The sequence below is a fragment of the Staurois parvus genome, unplaced genomic scaffold, assembly GCF_062004578.1.
Source record: "Staurois parvus isolate SC_StPar_1 unplaced genomic scaffold, SC_StPar_1.0 ptg002516l, whole genome shotgun sequence".
Classification (NCBI taxonomy): domain Eukaryota; kingdom Metazoa; phylum Chordata; class Amphibia; order Anura; family Ranidae; genus Staurois; species Staurois parvus.
In genome coordinates this window covers 27,279-46,706 of record NW_028320312.1, presented here as the reverse complement: position 1 = coordinate 46,706, position 19,428 = coordinate 27,279, and the positions used below count along the sequence as shown (strand labels likewise).

At 45.1% G+C, this 19,428-nt stretch overlaps 1 protein-coding gene across 2 annotated transcripts in view; it reads left to right on the top strand.

The window, feature by feature from the left end:
- The window catches only part of NAA50 (N-alpha-acetyltransferase 50, NatE catalytic subunit), a 70,993-nt gene extending 52,052 nt beyond the window's left edge, over positions 1–18,941 (top strand). For both annotated transcript variants that reach the window (XM_089666079.1, XM_089666078.1), the window contains exons 3-5: positions 1,862–1,981; positions 14,318–14,384; positions 18,401–18,941. In XM_089666079.1, coding sequence (XP_089522205.1) covers positions 1,862–1,981; positions 14,318–14,384; positions 18,401–18,584 — 371 coding nt within the window. In that variant the 3' untranslated portion in view covers positions 18,585–18,941. The remainder of the gene's footprint in view (positions 1–1,861; positions 1,982–14,317; positions 14,385–18,400) is intronic.
- Positions 18,942–19,428: the final 487 nt, after the last annotated feature.

The following is a 19,428-nucleotide window of genomic DNA, read 5'->3' as shown; positions in this document are numbered from 1 at the left end:
AGACAAGTGCAATTCTTCTTTGCCAGTATTGTAATGTCACTAACTCTCACTGCCGGGTGCAAGGGGGGCAAATCGAGTAAACACACGAGTAACTTACGGCATTCAAAGAAAAATGTTTTATTTATTTTTTTTCTACTGCTCTGTAGTCCCCGCTGTTATATCTTTACAATGGTCCATAGACATTAGGGATGCACCGAAATTTCGGTGTCCGAAAACGCCCCTTTCGGCCATCGGCCAATATGAAAAAAAGCACAGATGCAGGTGCCGAAAAAAAACGCTGCCGCCACCAGCCGCCGCGCGGTAGCTGTCAGCCTTACCTGAGAAACCATCGAACGATCCTGGTGCTGGGCATAGAGATGAATGAAGGAAAGATGGCCGCCACTCATCGCTATGCCCTTGGAGGACCGGAGAGATGTCACTTCCGGTTCCGGACATTTTTTTTTTATTTTTCCAATGCTTTACATTGTAGAGGACCCCACATCTCTCCTTAAAGAGGACCTGTCACTAAATATTTCTATTACAAGGGATGCATGCATTTCTTGTGATAAGAATAAAAGTGATTAAACATTTTTTTTTAAAGGGACCGAGCAAAAAGAAACAAACATTAAATAAAAAAAAAAAAAGTTTTAAGTGCCCCGTACCCCCCGTGTTCGCACGTAGTGGTGAATGCATACGTAGGCCACGCCCACATATATAAATGGTGTTCAAACCACACACGTGAGGTATCGCCACGAAAGTCATAGCAAGAGCAATAATTCTCACACTAGACCTCCTCTGTAACTTTACACTGCTAACCCGGAGACATTTTTAAAGCGTCACCCATGGAGATTAAGTACCGCGGTTTCACGCCATTCCACAAGCCTGCGCAATTTTAAAGCGCGACATGTTTGGTATCTACTTACTTGCCGTAACATCCTCTTTCATATTTTCAAAAAAAAATATTGGGGTATATATTTTTTTGTTTTGTTTTTTAATCAAAGTGTTTTTTTTTCCAAAAAAATATATATTCCTTTTTATAAACTGCACATTTTGTTTTTCAGCCACGTGCATTTTGAATTTTCGTTTTCAGCACCAGAATGTTCATTTCGGTGCACCACTAGAATATATTAAACTTGGTTGTACAAGTTGATTACTTTTTTTTTTTTTTTTTTTTTTTTTCTTCCTATGTCTTCCTTTTTTGCTTTTATCTTTTTTTTTTTTTTTTTTTTTTTTTTTTTTTTGTAACTTGTTTATTTACTCTAGCCTCTTATAATGCATCTGGCAGTTCCTCCATTATTTTTGGAGGCATTTTTTGGAGACATTTTTAAAGCATCATCCATGGAGATTAAGTACTGCGGTTTCACGCCATTCCACAAGCCTGCGCAATTTTAAAGCGTGACATGTTTGGTATCTACTTACTTGCCGTAACATCCTCTTTCATATTTTATAGAAAAAAATTGGGGTATATATTGCTTTTTTTAATCCAATTGTATATTTTTCCAAAAAATAAATATTAGTTTTTAAAAACTGCGTTTTGGTTTTCGGCACCAGAATTTTCATTTTGGTGCACCACTAATGGACATCAATTCATCTCATTTCAGATTATTATTATATTAGAGAATTTATATAGCCACAACAGTTTGCGCAGCGCTTTACAATATAAAAGGGAGACAGTACAGTTACAGTGCAGTAAAAAAAAAAAACGAGGATTAAGAGTGCTCTGCTCATAAGAGCTTACAATCTAATATCCGTAAAAAAAAAAAATAAATCAGCATTTTTTACTTCTGTGTGCAACAGGCCTTATTGATTTTTCAATACAACCGTCATTATAATGTGAAGATATTTTTGGCCTAATGATCTTCTTTTTTTTTTTTTTTTCCAGCTTATTTCAACGACATTGCAGTGGGAGCAGTATGCTGTAGGGTGGATCACTCCCAGAATCAGAAGAGACTGTACATCATGACCCTGGGGTGCTTGGCACCGTATCGCAGGCTAGGAATAGGTAGGTCTACCGAACGTTTGGGAGTAAAAAACTATTTTGCACAAAAGAAAACAAATTCTGCGGGATAAACCGTTTATCTGATTTAATGCTGATCTACGAACACACCACACATGTGATACAAAATAAAAAAAAATGTCTGAATGTTGGTAAAGGTTTGTGTTTTTGTTTTTTGCTTTTTGTTTTTTATTTTGTTTTTTCTTTTGTTTTTTTTATATATTATTAAGATGTACAAGGTAAGTGAGATCACCAGGACAGGATTATAGAATTTTCAAATAACGCGCAGCGCTTAGATTAAAATATAAAGTACATGAAAGTAATAATTACTGCCAAGCTACTATATGTGTAGTAATACAGTGAAGGAAATGCGTAATTGCTCCCCTACTGATTTTGAATGTTCGCCCCTCACACAGAAATGATCGGTCTAAACATCGAATGTTCGGTGTATTGTAACACTGAGAGACAGAATACAACAAATTCAGCAGAAATGCGTCTAACAAATGATGACGGATCTGCATGTTTATGAGGGAAAGAAGGATTTGATCCCCTATCATTCAGCAGGATTTCTGGCTCCCAGGTGTCTGTCATACAGGTAACAAGCTGAGATTAGAAGCAGTCTCTGAAAGGGAGTACTGGTAATCTCATTGTGTTACCTGTATAAAAGACACCTGTCCACAGGAGCAATCAAACCATCAGATTCCAAACTCTCCACCATGGCAAAGACCAAAGAGCTGTCCAAGGATGTCAGGGACAAGATGGTAGACCTACACAAGGCTGGACTGGGCTACCAAACTATGGCCAAGCAGCTTGGTGAGAAGGTGACAACAGTTGGTGCAATCATTCACAAATGGAAGAAACACAAAACAAGTGTCCGTCTCCCTAGGTCTGGTGCACCATGCAAGATCTCACCTCGTGGAGTGTCAATGATCATGAGAACAGTGAGGAATCATCCCAGAACTACACGTGAGGATCTTGTCAATGATCTCCAGGCAGCTGGGACCGCAATCACCAAGAAAACAATTGGTAACACACTACGCCGACAAGGACTGAAATCCTGCAGTGCCCGCAAGGTCCCTCTGCTCAAGAAAGCACATGTCCAGGCCCGTCTGAAGTCTGCCACTGAACATCTGAATGATGTAGAGGAGGACTGGTGGGAAGTGTTGTGGTCAGAGGAGACCAAAATCCAGCTCTTTGGCCTCAACTCGCCATGAGGAGGAGGAATGCTGCCTATGACCCCAAGAACACCATCCCAACTGTGAAACATGGTGGTGGAAACATTCTGCTTTGGGGGTGTTTTTCTGCTATGGGGACAGGACAACCGCACCACATCAAAGGGACGATGGACGGGGCAATGTACCCTCAAATCTTGGGTGAGAATCTTCTTCCTTCAGCCAGGGCATTGAAAATGGGTGGTGGATGGGTGTTCCAGCATGACAATGACCCAAAACACACGGCCAAGGCAACAAAGGAGCGGCTCAAGAAGAAGCACATTAAGGTCCTGGAGTGGCCTAGCCAGTCTCCAGACATTAATCCGATGGAAAATCTGTGGAGGGAGCTGAAAGTTCGAGTTGCCAAACGTCAGCCACCAAACCTTAATGACTTGGAGAGGATCTGCCAAGAGGAGTGGGCCAAAATCCCTCCTGAGATGTGTGCGAACCTGGGGGCCAACTCCAGGAAACGTCTGACCTCTGTGATTGCCAACAAGGGATTTGCCACCAAGTACTAAGTCATGTTTTGTGAAGGGGATCAAATCCTTCTTTCCCTCATGAACATGCAGATCAGTCATCATTTGTTAGACGCATTTCTGCTGAATTTGTTGTTGTATTCTGTCTCTGTGTTACACCGAACATTCCATTGTTAGACCGATCGTTTCTGTGTGAGGGGCGAACATTCCATTGTTAGACCGATCATTTCTGTGTGGGGGGCGAACATTCAACATCAGCCGGGGAGCAAATACGCATTTCCTTCACTGTATGTATGTTGATAGTTTTTTTTTTTTTGTTTTTTTACATTATTAAGATGTACAAGGTAAGTGAGATCACCAGGACAAGATTATAGAATTTGCGAATAAAGTGCAGCGCTTACATGAAAATATAAAGTACATGAAAGTAATAATTCAAAATGTTCATAATAAAATGAATCGAAAGAGGACAGTCCCCGAATGCCGTGATGAGACAGGAAAACAGGTGTCGCCAACCATTTGCATGCGATGACGAGTGGTCAACGCTTTTGTTATGGAACAATCAGAAAGGCAGGTGGAATCTTTCTCTGGATCCCCAAAAGAGTGATGTTGATGGTCCTCCTATGTCAGAGGAGGACTGACCATTTGGAAACTCGGGCACTGGGTTAGTAGGGGGCCCCATGAGATGCCCCTGGTACCTTTTTCATAGGCTTTTTTGAGTTTGGGCAAGGACACAGGGGCCCCATGATCCCCTATTGCCCGGGGGCCCCATGAGTTGTCAGTCCGCCCCTGCCTATGCCAGTCCATAAATAATATGGCTTTAACCGCTCCAGATATATTGTGAGACCAAAGCTTGTGGCATTGAACATGCAAAAGAAGATTGCTCCACATTGTGTAAAATTCTCAATAAAGACGTTTATTATAGGTAAAAGTGCACTCACATGGTATTGGACATGAGTCAGCATGGACAAAGGTAAGATCCAAGTCTTTCCAGCATCCAAGATGGCTGCCTGCCAGTCGCGCATGGTAGCATGTGTATGTGGCTCCGCCCTATGTGTTGTCACGAATGACGTCATCAAATATTTTTCCGGTAAGCCTCGCATGCAAGTGGTTGGTGACACATCAGCTATCCTTGGAAGTTTTCCTGTCTCATCACAGCATTTGGGGAATGTCCTCTCTTTTGATTTGTTATTTTATAGGGCAGCACAGTGGCTAAATGGTTAGCACTTTCACCTGGCAGTACTCGGGTCGTTGGTTCGAATCCCAGCCACGGCACCACCTGCCTGGGGTTTGCATGTTCTCCCTGTGCCTGCGTGGGTTTCCTTCGGGTACTCCGGTTTCCTCCCACACTCCAACGACATGCTGGTAGGTTACTTGGCTCCTGTCTAAATTGTCCCTAGTATGTGTATGTATGAATGGGAGTTAGGGACCTTAGATTGTACACCCCTTGAGGGTTAGGGACCTTAGATTGTACGCCCCTTGAGGGACAGGGACCTTAGATTGTACGCCCCTTGAGGGTCAGGGACTGATGTGAATGTACAATATATATATGTAAAGCGCAGCATAAATTGGCAGCGATATATAAGTACCTGAAATAAAATAAAATAATTCTGAATGAACTGGAGAGCAGAAGCAATCTACAGCAAAAAAACAATTGAAATATATAACAGTTCATGAAAAGAAGCATTGAAACGGGTTAGGGACCTTAGATTGTACGCCCCTTGAGGGTTAGGGACCTTAGATTGTACGCCCCTTGAGGGTTAGGGACCTTAGATTGTACGCCCCTTGAGGGTCAGGGACCTTAGATTGTACGCCCCTTGAGGGTCAGGGACCTTAGATTGTACGCCCCTTGAGGGTTAGGGACCTTAGATTGTACGCCCCTTGAGGGTCAGGGACCTTAGATTGTACGCCCCTTGAGGGTTAGGGACCTTAGATTGTACGCCCCTTGAGGGTTAGGGACCTTAGATTTTACTCCCCTTGAGGGTTAGGGACCTTAGCTTGTACGTCCTTTGAGGGTTAGGGACCTTAGATTGTACGCCCCTTGAGGGTTAGGGACCTTAGACTGTACGCCCCTTGAGGGTTAGGGACCTTAGATTGTACGCCCCTTGAGGGTTAGGGACCTTAGATTGTACGCCCCTTGAGGGTTAGGGACCTTAGAGTGTACGCCCCTTGAGGGTTAGGGACCTTAGATTGTACGCCCTTTGGGGGTTAGGGACCTTAGATTGTACGCCCCTTGGGGGTTAGGGACCTTAGATTGCACGCCCCTTGGGGGTTAGGGACCTTAGATTGTACGCCCCTTGGGGGTTAGGGACCTTAGATTGTACGCCCCTTGAGGGTTAGGGACCTTAGATTGTACGCCCCTTGAGGGTTAGGGACCTTAGATTGTACGCCCCTTGAGGGTTAGGGACCTTAGACTGTACGCCCCTTGAGGGTTAGGGACCTTAGATTGTACGCCCCTTGAGGGTCAGGGACCTTAGATTGTACGCCCCTTGAGGGTCAGGGACCTTAGATTGTACGCCCCTTGAGGGTCAGGGACCTTAGATTGTACGCCCCTTGAGGGTCAGGGACCTTAGATTGTACGCCCCTTGAGGGTCAGGGACCTTAGATTGTACGCCCCTTGAGGGTCAGGGACCTTAGATTGTACGCCCCTTGAGGGTTAGGGACCTTAGATTGTACGCCCCTTGAGGGTCAGGGACCTTAGATTGTACGCCCCTTGAGGGTCAGGGACCTTAGATTGTACGCCCCTTGAGGGTCAGGGACCTTAGATTGTACGCCCCTTGAGGGTCAGGGACCTTAGATTGTACGCCCCTTGAGGGTCAGGGACCTTAGATTGTACGCCCCTTGAGGGTCAGGGACCTTAGATTGTACGCCCCTTGAGGGTTAGGGACCTTAGATTGTACGCCCCTTGAGGGTTAGGGACCTTAGATTGTACGCCCCTTGAGGGTCAGGGACCTTAGATTGTACGCCCCTTGAGGGTCAGGGACCTTAGATTGTACGCCCCTTGAGGGTTAGGGACCTTAGATTGTACGCCCCTTGAGGGTCAGGGACCTTAGATTGTACGCCCCTTGAGGGTCAGGGACCTTAGATTGTACGCCCCTTGAGGGTCAGGGACCTTAGATTGTACGCCCCTTGAGGGTTAGGGACCTTAGATTGTACGCCCCTTGAGGGTCAGGGACCTTAGATTGTACGCCCCTTGAGGGTCAGGGACCTTAGATTGTACGCCCCTTGAGGGTCAGGGACCTTAGATTGTACGCCCCTTGAGGGTCAGGGACCTTAGATTGTACGCCCCTTGAGGGTTAGGGACCTTAGATTGTACGCCCCTTGAGGGTCAGGGACCTTAGATTGTACGCCCCTTGAGGGTTAGGGACCTTAGCTTGTACACCCCTTGAGGGTTAGGGACTGATGTGAATGTACAATATATATTGACGACGCTATATAAATACCTAAAATAAATAAAATTATGAATATTTTGAATTATTATTACTTTCATGTACTTTATATTTTTATGTAAGCGCTGCACTTTATTTGCACATAGTTTGACTTGCCTGGTATCAAGGCACAGTGTTCAGCTGCTATTTATTAGCACTCTATTGTCTTAGTGCAGATTTCTGTTTTGTTTTTTGTTTGTTTTTTTTTCCTCTAATTTGGTTTAGAATTATTCCCAACAGAAATTCTGCAGTAAAGGTCCATTACAGAATTTTTTTTTTTGTTTCATTTTATTTATTTATTTTTTTAATTGAGAAGTTACAATACAAATTTCAGTACATACATACAGAGGAATGCTGAATACAGAGCTACAGAGCAATGATGGTAGTGAGATCATCGGAATGACAACTATCCTATGGAGGAGATAACAATTACATGTCAATAATGTGGAAACATGGGATTAGAAGAGTACAAATAACTGGCACTACTAACTGTCACTGTTGTTCTTTCCTTTCTACACGTTTCCCTGTGTGTTCCTGGACATGCAGCTGAACCTTCTATTCTGCAATAAACCTTCTGATCGTAATCTTGCAGCTTTATTAACCCCTTCCAGTCCAGACGCTTTCCCTCCCCCCTTCCAGTCCGGACGCTTTCCCTCCCCCCTTCCAGTCCGGACGCTTTCCCTCCCCCCTTCCAGTCCGGACGCTTTCCCTCCCCCCTTCCAGTCCGGACGCTTTCCCTCCCCCCTTCCAGTCCGGACGCTTTCCCTCCCCCCTTCCAGTCCGGACGCTTTCCCTCCCCCCTTCCAGTCCGGACGCTTTCCCTCCCCCCTTCCAGTCCGGACGCTTTCCCTCCCCCCTTCCAGTCCGGACGCTTTCCCTCCCCCCTTCCAGTCCGGACGCTTTCCCTCCCCCCTTCCAGTCCGGACGCTTTCCCTCCCCCCTTCCAGTCCGGACGCTTTCCCTCCCCCCTTCCAGTCCGGACGCTTTCCCTCCCCCCTTCCAGTCCGGACGCTGTCCCCCCCCCCCCCCCCTTCCAGTCCGGACGCTGTCCCCCCCCCCCCCCTTCCAGTCCGGATGCTGTCCCCCCCCCCCCCTTCCAGTCCGGATGCTGTCCCCCCCCCCCCCCCTTCCAGTACGGACGCTGTCCCCCCCCCCCCCCCTTCCAGTCCGGAAGCTTTCCCCCCCCCCCCTTCCAGTCCGGAAGCTTTCCCCCCCCCCCCCTTCCAGTCCGGAAGCTTTCCCCCCCCCCCCCTTCCAGTCCGGACGCTTTCCCCCCCCCCCCCCTTTCCAGTCCGGACGCTTCCCCCCCCCCCCTTCCAGTCCGGACGCTTTTCCCCCCCCCCCCCCCTCCCAGTCCGGACGCTTTCCCCCCCCCCTCCCAGTCCGGACGCTTTTCCCTCCCCCCTCCCAGTCCGGACGCTTTCCCTCCCCCCTCCCAGTCCGGACGCTTTCCCTCCCCCCTCCCAGTCCGGACGCTTTCCCCCCCCCCCCCCTTCCAGTCCGGATGCTTTCCCCCCCCCCCCCCCTTCCAGTCCGGACGCTTTCCCCCCCCCCCCCCCTTCCAGTCCGGACGCTTTTCCCTCCCCCCTCCCAGTCCGGACGCTTTTCCCTCCCCCCTCCCAGTCCGGACGCTTTTCCCTCCCCCCTCCCAGTCCGGACGCTTTTCCCTCCCCCCTCCCAGTCCGGACGCTTTTCCCTCCCCCCTCCCAGTCCGGACGCTTTTCCCTCCCCCCTCCCAGTCCGGACGCTTTCCCTCCCCCCTCCCAGTCCGGACGCTTTCCCTCCCCCCTCCCAGTCCGGACGCTTTCCCTCCCCCCTCCCAGTCCGGACGCTTTCCCTCCCCCCTCCCAGTCCGGACGCTTTCCCTCCCCCCTCCCAGTCCGGACGCTTTCCCTCCCCCCTCCCAGTCTGGACACCCCCCCCCCCCCCCTTCCAGTCTGGACACCCCCCCCCCCCCCTTCCAGTCCAGGCCAATTTTCAGCTTTCAGCGCTATCACACTTTGAATGACAATTGCGCGGTCATGCAACACTGTACCCATATGAAATTTTTTTGCATTTTTTTGAGACAGATAAAACTTTATTCACCGCTGGGATTGTTATTTTTTTTTTGCTATATAAATGAAAAAGTCCAAAAATTTTGAAAAACTGTTTTCTTATAAAATTTAGCAAATAAATAATATTTCATCATAAATCTTGGCCACTATTTATTCCATTTTATCTTTTTATTAAAAAAAATAACCTAAATTAGTATATAACCAAAAATTATAATTTTTAAACATTTTTTTACATTTTTTTTTTTTTTTTTTATATTTGTTTTTTACATACTGTCTCCCTAGCACTATAGTCACCATGGTGATTTATTTATTTATTTATTTTTTACACACCGATTGCTTTTACACCCATAAAGACTGAAAGAGCAATAATTTCTCCTTCTCTCTGTGTGCATTCCTGCAACCATTGAGAAATATTGTGTGAGCTGTAATTGGTCACAGCTTGTCACATGGTACAAGGCTGTTGTGAATAGCCCTGTACCATGTGATCTCTGTGATCATTCACAGATTTCACACGTAGTAAGCAATGATGTCAGAAGTGACACCTTGCTTACTACTCTGCATGTGATCACTGATTGGCCAATCAGTGATCACATGATCGGGATCTCGCACAGGGGGTCCCGTACAACAATCAGTGTTCCACTGTGTCCAGAGGACACAGCGGGCACCGGATTGTGGTGCTGCACGCTCCCAGGGAGTGCGCACAAGCAGGGTGCGGGGAGGCCGTTTATAAACAGCCACCTGACCCTGCACTGCCACCGTCCGGCTGTTTATATACAGTGGCCAGACGGGAAGTGGTTAACACGACAGGGTGGGTGAAACTATTAGGGAAAAACAAACAGATAAGAATATATAATCGATGTATGAAATATACAAACTCAATGCAATGATAGGGCTGTAGCTGAAAACAAGTCCATGCTCACCAGCGATGCTGCCTGCAGGAAATCTGAGTTTAGTTCACAGAATGTGCCGCAGAGAATTACGGCTAGTTCCTTTCTCTCAGTTCTTAAAATGAGAGTCTGAGCTCCATTGCCAGACCAATGAGAATGAGCAGTGCGACTTGCGCATGTGCAGTGGGCACCCGGCTTTTCACCCTTCCCTTTCCAGAATGAAGGATGATGGGAGCTTTCATTAAAGCGGAGTTCCGGTCAGTTTTGTTTTGTTTTTTTGTTAGAAGTCAGCAGCTGCAAAAACTGTAGCTGCTGACTTAATAAACACACACTCCCCTGTCCTGGGATCCAGGGAGGTGCTCACCCGTGCCGTCTCTTCTCTCTGCTGCACCAGCATCACAACTGTGGTCACCAGACTGTGACAGCTTGCGGCTTCACAGCCGGGTGCCCACTGCGCATGCCCGAGTCGCACTGCTTATTCTCATTGGTCCGGCAGTCTTCTGGGACCTTAGCTGGAAGTGGGAGCGGGTACCTGTCAAAAGGCAGATATCCTCAACCCCCCCATCTCTTTTCTCTGCTGCACCAGCATCACAACTGTGGGCACCAGGCTGTGACAGCTTGCGGCTTCACAGCTGGGTGCCCACTGCGCATGTGCGAGTCGCACTGCTCATTCTGATTGGTCCGGCAGTCTTCTGGGACCTGTGAAGGTTCCCAGGAAGACTGCGGGAGGAAAGGGGGGGGGGGGGGGCCAAACTTCCGGCTCACTTAGCTGGAGGTGGAAGCGGGGACCTGTCAAAAGCCGGGTTCTCACTGCGCATGCGCGAGTCGCACTGCTCTTTCTCATTGGTCCGGCAGGCTTCTGGGACCTGTGAAGGTTTCCAAGGAAAACTGCGTGAAGAAAGGGGGGCTGAACCTCCGGCTCACTTAGCCGGAAGTGGGAGCGGGCACCTGTCAAGCTGGGTGCCCACTGCGCATGCGTGAGTCGCACTGCTCTTTCTCATTGGTCCGGCAGTCTTCAGGGACCTGTGAAGATTCCCGGGAAGACTGCGGGAGGAAAGAGGGGGGCTGAACTTCTGGCTCATGTAGCCGAAAGTAGGAGCAAGTACCTGTGAAAAAACGGGTACCTGCTCCCCCCCCTTAAAAGGTGCCAAATATGGCAGTGAAGGGGGGGGTAGGCAAACAAGCGGAGGCTTCCACTTTTGAACGGAGCTTTAACTAGATAGATTCCGGGCTCCATCTAGTGACCAAATGTTAATATTGCAGACTGAAGTTCCATGCTGGGGGCCAGACAAAAAATGAATTGCAAGGCTATAGATAGGGGGGGAGGGATAAACTAAAAGTATATAGAAAGAAGTTTAAATATACAGAAAAGAGGGTAATAAAAAGGGTGTGGGGCAGCGCCCCAAAAAAAGACCATCCAGGTTACAATTTCTCAAAGATGTTGTACCCCCTCAATGCTTTTTGCATTTTGTCCGTTTTTGCAATCAAATTTTTGACACGGTTTTTGATGTGTGTTTTTTTTTTTTTTTTAATTTTTTTTTACTTTTGGCTAATTAGTTGCTAAGCAGATTACAAATGCAAAACACCTAAAAACGCAACACATGTGTTTTTGATATGTTTTCAATGCATTCTGGTGGTGAACATTGCATGTTAATAGCGCCTTCAGAAATCTATTTACTGAGAAAAATGGTGGTGTATTTGTTCTATATATACATAAAATTTGTGTGTAATATTAGTATGTACAGTGTGTGTGTATGTGTGTGTGTGTATGTATATGTGTATATATATATATATATATATACACATATACATACACATATATACACACAGTTGTGTCCAAAATAATAGCCGTCAGACATCACTAACCGGATCAATCTCTGTTTTTGGTAGACATGATATTTCTACATGGCAAATAATTTCCTAGCAGGTGTAGTAGAGTCATAGAAATCCAACAGACCCGACAGTCATGACATGCATGCTACTGATTCTGTGTCATTGAATTACTCATTGAAAGGAGCGTGTTCAATATAATAGCCGTGTGGAGTTCTATTAGTGAGGTCATTCATTCTTTGACAAACAGGTGGCAATTATTGCCCTTATTTAAGGAAGGAAGGCAGCAAATGTTGGACATGCCGGTTACAGTGCATTTCTCTCTGAATTCTGAGGAAAATGGGTCGTTCCAGACATTGTTCAGAAGAACAGCGTACCGCGATTAAAAAGTTGATTGGAGGGGAAAACATATAAAGAAGTGCAGAAAATGATCGACTGCTCAACTAAAATGATGGCAAATGCTTTAAAATGGCAACCAAAACCTGAAAGATGAGGAAGAAAGCGAAAAACTACCATTGGAATGGATAGAAGAATAGCCAAAATGGGGTGGACTCAGCCAACAATCAGCTCCAGGAAGATGAAAGAAGGTGTGACGTTCCCTGTGAGGACTGTTACAATTAGAAGACGCCGATGTGAAGCCAAGCTATCTGCAAGAAGTCCCCGCAAAGTCCCACTGTTGGAAAAAGACATGTGCTGAAGAGGTTACAATCTGCCAAAGAGCACATTGACTGGCCTAAAGAGAAATGGCGCAACATTTTGTGGGCTGATGAAAGTAAGATTGTTCTTTTTGGGTCTAGTGGGCGGAGACAGTTTGTCAGACGACCCCCAAACACTGAATTCAAGCCACAGTACACTGTGAAGACCGTGAAGCATGGTGGTGCAAGCATCATGATATGGGGATGTTTCTCATACTACGGTGTTGGGCCTATTTATCGCATACCAGGGATCATGGAGCAGTTTGAATCCATCAGAATACTTGAAGAGGTCATGCTGCCTTATGCTGAAGAGGAAATGCCCTTGAAATGGGTGTTCCAACAAGACAACGACCCCAAACACACCAGTAAACGTACAACATCTTGGTTCCAGACCAACAAGATGGACGTTATGGAGTGGCCAGCCCAATCCCCGGATCTTCATCCAATAGAAAACTTGTGGGGTGACATCAAAAATGCCGTTTCTGAGGCAAAACCAAGAAATAGAGAAGAACTGTGGAATGTGGTCCAATCATCCTGGGCTGGAATACCTGATCACAGGGGCCAGAAGTTGGGGGACTCCATGCAACACAGATGTACAGCAGTTCTCAGAAACAGTGCGACTACAACCAAATATTCATGAAGTCATTCAAAGGAAAGCAAAATCTTCAAACATTTCTCAGTTTATATAGTGAATGTTTGAGTTTGTAAAGAAGAATACAAACACTGCAATTTTTTTGAACCGTCTAATATTCACTTTTCTTCCATTTTTTTAGAGGAACAACACAAATTTGATGTATTTTTCTTCATGTTGTGATTTGGAATAGAATGTGTCGTGTTCCCAATGCATTTGTGTGGATGGAAATAAAAGCTATTAGAAGGATTTTCAGCTTTATTCACTTTTTTCAACACACTGCTATTATTTTGAACACAACTGTATATATATCTGTAGTTTATTATTCTATCACAGAGGGGGAGCGGCAGCACTTTGGGCTGATCAGGTGTGCTGTTTTCATGTGCGCTCATAACGAATTAAATGACAGGTGGGGTATGTCGGAGTCTGATGCAGATGCCCAACACGCCATGTCCCCCAGGTCACCATCTTGAGCCAGGTCAAGGCCAATTCACACCATATGCGGTGATATCTGTCACCCCAGCGACACACAGGAGGCAATTGTTTCCCATGCGTCCCATTTACAATGCAGCGCAGCCTAGCATTGCGTTAAAATGCAGACATAGTGCATTTTATCGCAGTGTACTGGCCCACATCGCAGTGCAGTGTCAGGCAGCGCATCATCATTCCCGACATTGCAGTGAATGAAGTGTACATTTGTACAGGTTAAATAAAGCTCATACAAAACAAACAATAAAAGGTAGCAGTGTGATGGGCTGAATCGTGCACCACACTGCCTCCTAGCTGCCACACAGAGCGATGCATAGGTCTGGCTGCAGTATACAAGATTCATAGTGTGAATTTGCCTTCATCAGGAAGTATTAGCAGCAGGGGCGGACTGACCATTTGGAAACTCAGGCACTGCCCGAGGGCCTGGGGTCAGTAGGGGGCCCCATGAGATGCCCCCTAGTACCTTTTTCATAGGCTTTTTTGAGTTTGGGCAAGAACACAGGGGCCCCATGATCCCCTATTGCCCAGGGACCCCATGAGTTGTCAGTCCGCCCCTGATTAGCAGTGTGGTTGGTTTTTACTTTTTTTATTTAAAATAGTTATTTGTTTTTTTTTGTCTGACTTAAAATATTTTGTCTTTCTAGGCACAAAGATGCTAAATCACGTCTTAAACATTTGTGAAAAAGACGGCACCTTCGACAACATTTATCTGTAAGTTTCCTGAAATTGACGTGTATTCCTTTTGAGTGTTGTTTTTAACCCCCGGTTCACATCTCTGTGGTCGTGCGCACCGCGTTTTGCACGGGCACGAGGGCCCATTCATTTGAATGGACTCCCGTGCCCGGGACACGCAGGGAAGAAGTCCCGGCACTTCTTTTGAAAACGCAGCCGAGGTTCCCAGTACGGTTGCGTTTTCCAGTGCGGGTGGCGCGCCATTACAATTAATGGCACCCACCCGCGGGTCCGCAATTCTCTGTGCGGGTGGTGTGGCTGCACGGATTTCCTTGCGGATCCGCAGCGGCACCGCCCGCACAGATATGAACCGGGGGTAATAGTTTGTGCCCAGAACTATTCTTTATGTCCCTGCATACAGTATGGCCCTGATACCCAACCTGCAGCCCCCTAACACCCTGAAAAACCCATTAGTCATTCTTTACCTGGTGAGGTGCTTGCCCCAGGACAGTGAAGGGCAATATTAGGGATGTTTCGGCTGAAAACACCCCTTTCGGCCAATTAAAAACAGCACCGATACAGGTGCCGAAAAAAACGCCGATGCCGCCGCCATTCGGTAGTTCTCAGCCTTACCTGAGAAACCATTGATCCCGGCACTGGACATAAAGATGAGTGAAGGAAAGATGGCCGCCACTCATCTCTATGCCATTGGAGGACCGGTGTGATGTCACTTCCTGTTCCGGCCATTTTATTTATTTTTATTTTTTAAAGCACCAGATCAATGCTTTTTTTTTTTTTTTCTTTTTCTAATGCTTTACATTGCAGAGGAGAGAGAGAGAGATGTGAGGTCTTATTGACCCCATATCTCTCCATAAAGAGGACCTGTCACTGATTATTTCTATCACAAGGGATGCATGCAATTCTTGTGATAAGAATAAGTGTTTTTAAAGGGACAGTGCAGAAAAAAAATTAAAATTAAATAAACTAGTGCCCCCCCCTCCCCCCCCGTGCTCGCACATAGTGGTGAACGCATACATAGGCCACACCCACGTGTGGAAATGGTGTTCAAACCACACTCGTGAGGTATCTCCACGAACGTCGGAGCGAGAGCAATAATTCTCACACTAGACCTCTGTAAGCATCACCCATGGAGATTTTTAAGTACCGCAGTTTCACGCCATTCCACAAGCGCGCACAATTTTAAAGCGTGACATGTTGGGTATCAATTTACTCGACGTAACATCCTCTTTCATATTTTAAAAAAAAAATATTGGGGTATATTTTTTTTTTGTTTTGTTTTTTAATCAAAGTGTGTTTTTTTCCAAAAAATATATTCATTTTTAAAAACTGCACATTTCGTTTTTCAGCCAAGTGCATTTTGATTTTTCGTTTTCGGCACCAGAATTTTCATTTCGGTGCGCCACTAGAAAATATTAAACTTGTTTGTACTAGATTGTAAGCTCCCAGGATCAGGGCCCTCCTATCCCTTTTGTATTGATCTGTATTGTTGCTGTATTGTCTCCCGTTATATTGTAAAGCGCTGAGCAAACTGTTGGCGCCATAAATCCTGTATAATAATATATAAATCCTGTATAATAATAATATATAAATCCTGTATAATAATAATAATATATAAATCCTGTATAATAATAATAATATATAAATCCTGTATAATAATATTATATAAATCCTGTATAATAATAATATATAAATCCTGTATAATAATAATAATATATAAATCCTGTATAATAATAATAATATATAAATCCTGTATAATAATAATAATATAAATCCTGTATAATAATAATATATAAATCCTGTATAATAATAATAATATATAAATCCTGTATAATAATAATAATATATAAATCCTGTATAATAATAATAATATAAATCCTGTATTATAATAATAATATATAAATCCTGTATAATAATAATAATATAAATCCTGTATTATAATAATAATATAAATCCTGTATAATAATAATAATATAAATCCTGTATAATAATACTAGCTAGATGACTTTTTTTCTTCTTCTTCTTCCTATGTCTTCCTTTTTTGCTTTGTTGTCCTTTTTTTTTTTTTTTTTTAACTTGTTTGTTTATTTACTCTAGCCTTTTATAATGCATCTGGCAGTTCCTCCATTATTTTTGAAGATGGCTATAGGGAGCCCAGACTTTTAAAGGGTTTGAGCTGGCAGTGATCTCTACCAGTCTCTTGTAATCATTCAATGTATTTTTTTTTAACTGTATAATATTTCTGTGATGCAATGCAGCACTTTTACCTAGAATGACATTCCGTGCCCAAATGCACCTGATTCTGCACGTGTGCTGTAGGGTTTCGGGTCCTGGCAGAGCCTTGCAGCACATCTACACGTGTGGATTTTCTGCACATGCGCAAAGACAGAGTGGTATAAAATTCCTATACCTCGCCATGTGTGCTCATGAGCGGACCTGCACCACCAAACCTCACCCCCCCGCTCAGATATGCCATAGGGCTCTGGTGGGATCCAAAGTCTTGGCAGAGCCCTTTGGAACATCTGCACATGCTTCACGTAACAAGGATGGTGCCACTGGAGGAGCCAAAGCTAGAGGGGTCTAAAGTTTGGCCCTTGCGGATCAGAAAGGTCCAGGTCGCTGGACTTCAAGCAGTTATGCCAGGATGATGCAGCTGCAGACATCAATTCCAGTACCTTTTTTTTTTTTTTTTTTTTTTTTTTTTAACCACCTCCCATCTGGCCCATGTATATAAACGGCCGGACGGTGGCAGTGCAGGGTCAGGTGGATGTTCATAAACTGCCTCCCCGCACCCTGCTTGTACACGCTCCCTGGGAGCACGCAACATCGAGATCCTGTGCCCACACAGTGGAACATCGATCGTCATACGGGACCTCTGTGCGAGGTCCCGATCATGTGAACACTGATTGGCCAATCAGTGATCACATGCAGAGTAGTAAGCAAGATATCACTTCTGACATCATTTCTTACTACGTGTGAATTCTGTGAATGATCACAGAGGTCACATGGTACAGGGCTATTCACAACAGCCTTGTACCATGTAACAAGCTGTGACCAATCACAGCTCACACAGTACTTCTCAATGAGTGCAAGAATGCAGCCAGAGAGGAGGAGAAATGATTGCTTTTACATTCTTTATGGGTGTAAAAGCAATCGGTGTAAAAAAAAAAATAAATAAAAATTTCATCATCCCCCATAGGTATTACAGTATCACCATGGTGACACTGTACTGCTAGGGTGACGGCATGTAACAAAAAAAAAAAAATCTAAAAAAATAAAATAAAAATGTAAAAAAAATGTTTAAAAATTATAATTTTTGGTTATAAACTAGTTTAAGTTATTATTATTTTTTTTTTTTTTTTTACTAAAAAGATAACGGAATACATTTTGGCCGAGATTTATGATGAAATATTATTTATTTGCAAAATTTTATAAGAAAAACACTTTTTTTAAAAATGTTTGGACATTTTCATTTACATAGCAAAAAAAATTAAAATCCCAGTGGTGAATAAATACCACCAAAATAAAGCTTTATCCGTCTCAAAAAAATGCTAAAAAATTCATATGGGTACAGTGTTGCATGACCGCGCATTTGTCATTCAAAGTGTGATAGCGCTGAAAGCTGAAAATTGGCCTGAACAGGAAGGGGGGGGAAGTGTCCGGGGTGGAAGGGGGGGGAAGTGTCCGGGGTGGAAGTGTCCGGGGTGGAAGGGGGTGGAAGTGTCCGGGGTGGAAGGGGGTGGAGGTGTCGGGGGTGGAGGTGTCCGGGGTGGAAGGGGGTGGAGGTGTCCGGGGGTGGAGGTGTCCGGGGGTGGAGGTGTCCGGGGGTGGAAGTGTCCGGGGGTGGAAGTGTCGGGGGTGGAAGTGTCGGGGGTGGAAGTGTCGGGGGTGGAAGGGGGTGGAAGTGTCCGCACTGGAAGGGGTTAAGAGCCAGTGGTCGGCTCTTTTGTAAAAGCAATTCCGATTGGGATTCGAACCGACAACCCCAGTGCTGCCAGGCAGAAGTGCTAACCACTGTCCCTTCTTCTTCCTTGCAGACACGTCCAGATCAGCAACGAGTCAGCCATAGATTTCTACAGGAAATTTGGCTTTGAAATCATCGAAACAAAGAAGAACTATTACAAGAGGATAGAGCCGGCCGACGCACACGTCCTGCAGAAAAACCTCAAAATCTCCACCACCGCCTCGCAGAACGCAGACGTGCAAAAAAGCGAAAATTAAAGCAAATTACGAACGAACCCTTTTTTTCTTGCACTTGCTTGTCGCCAAATATGGAAAGAGACCCGTTTGAGTTTTGCTCCGACCGTTCACTTCTAATATCTCTTCTTCCTCTCCACTTGAAAGGAAAAAAAAAATTAAAAGGTTAAAAAAAAGTTGAATGCTTCTTCAGAGAGCTGTACAATCTATCACATATTATATATTGTTTGATCGAACTCTAACGTGTTTTCATGGAGACTCGCAGGGAGTGACGGATGTTCTTTCTGGCTTTTCGACTTCTTTGCCCCCGTTTGTTTGGGAGAGTGCGTGGTTCTATCAGTCTGGAATAGTCTTTAAATAAAATCTAATTTCTTTTTAGCATTCTTTTTCTAACCTCATTGCTGTTTATTTCACAGATGTGCAATGTTCTTTTTTTTTCCCACAATAGTGAGCAATGAACGAGAGTCATTTCACCTGAATCTGCTATGCTGGTGAGTTATAGTGGTTGTAAATCTCAGACGTGAAGTATGAACAAAGCATATCCCTCTATAGTGTGTACTTATCTCAATCCAGAGCGCTAAGTGTCATTTCTGTCTGATGCCTTCTTCCTCTGCTATCAGCATGAGTCAATTCTAACACGAAGAGTTTAAAAGATGACAAGGGAGGGATCTCCAGCACACAACCTATGATTGCCAGCCTCAGCTCTGTTCCTGTGGAGGGGGGGGGGTAGGTGTCCTTTCCCCTTTCCTTTCCCCTTTCCTTTCCTTTCCCCTTTCCTTTCCCCTTTCCTTTCCTTTCCCCCTTCCTTTCCTTTCCCCCTTCCTTTTCCTTTCCCCCTTCCTTTTCCTTTCCCCCCTTCCTTTTCCTT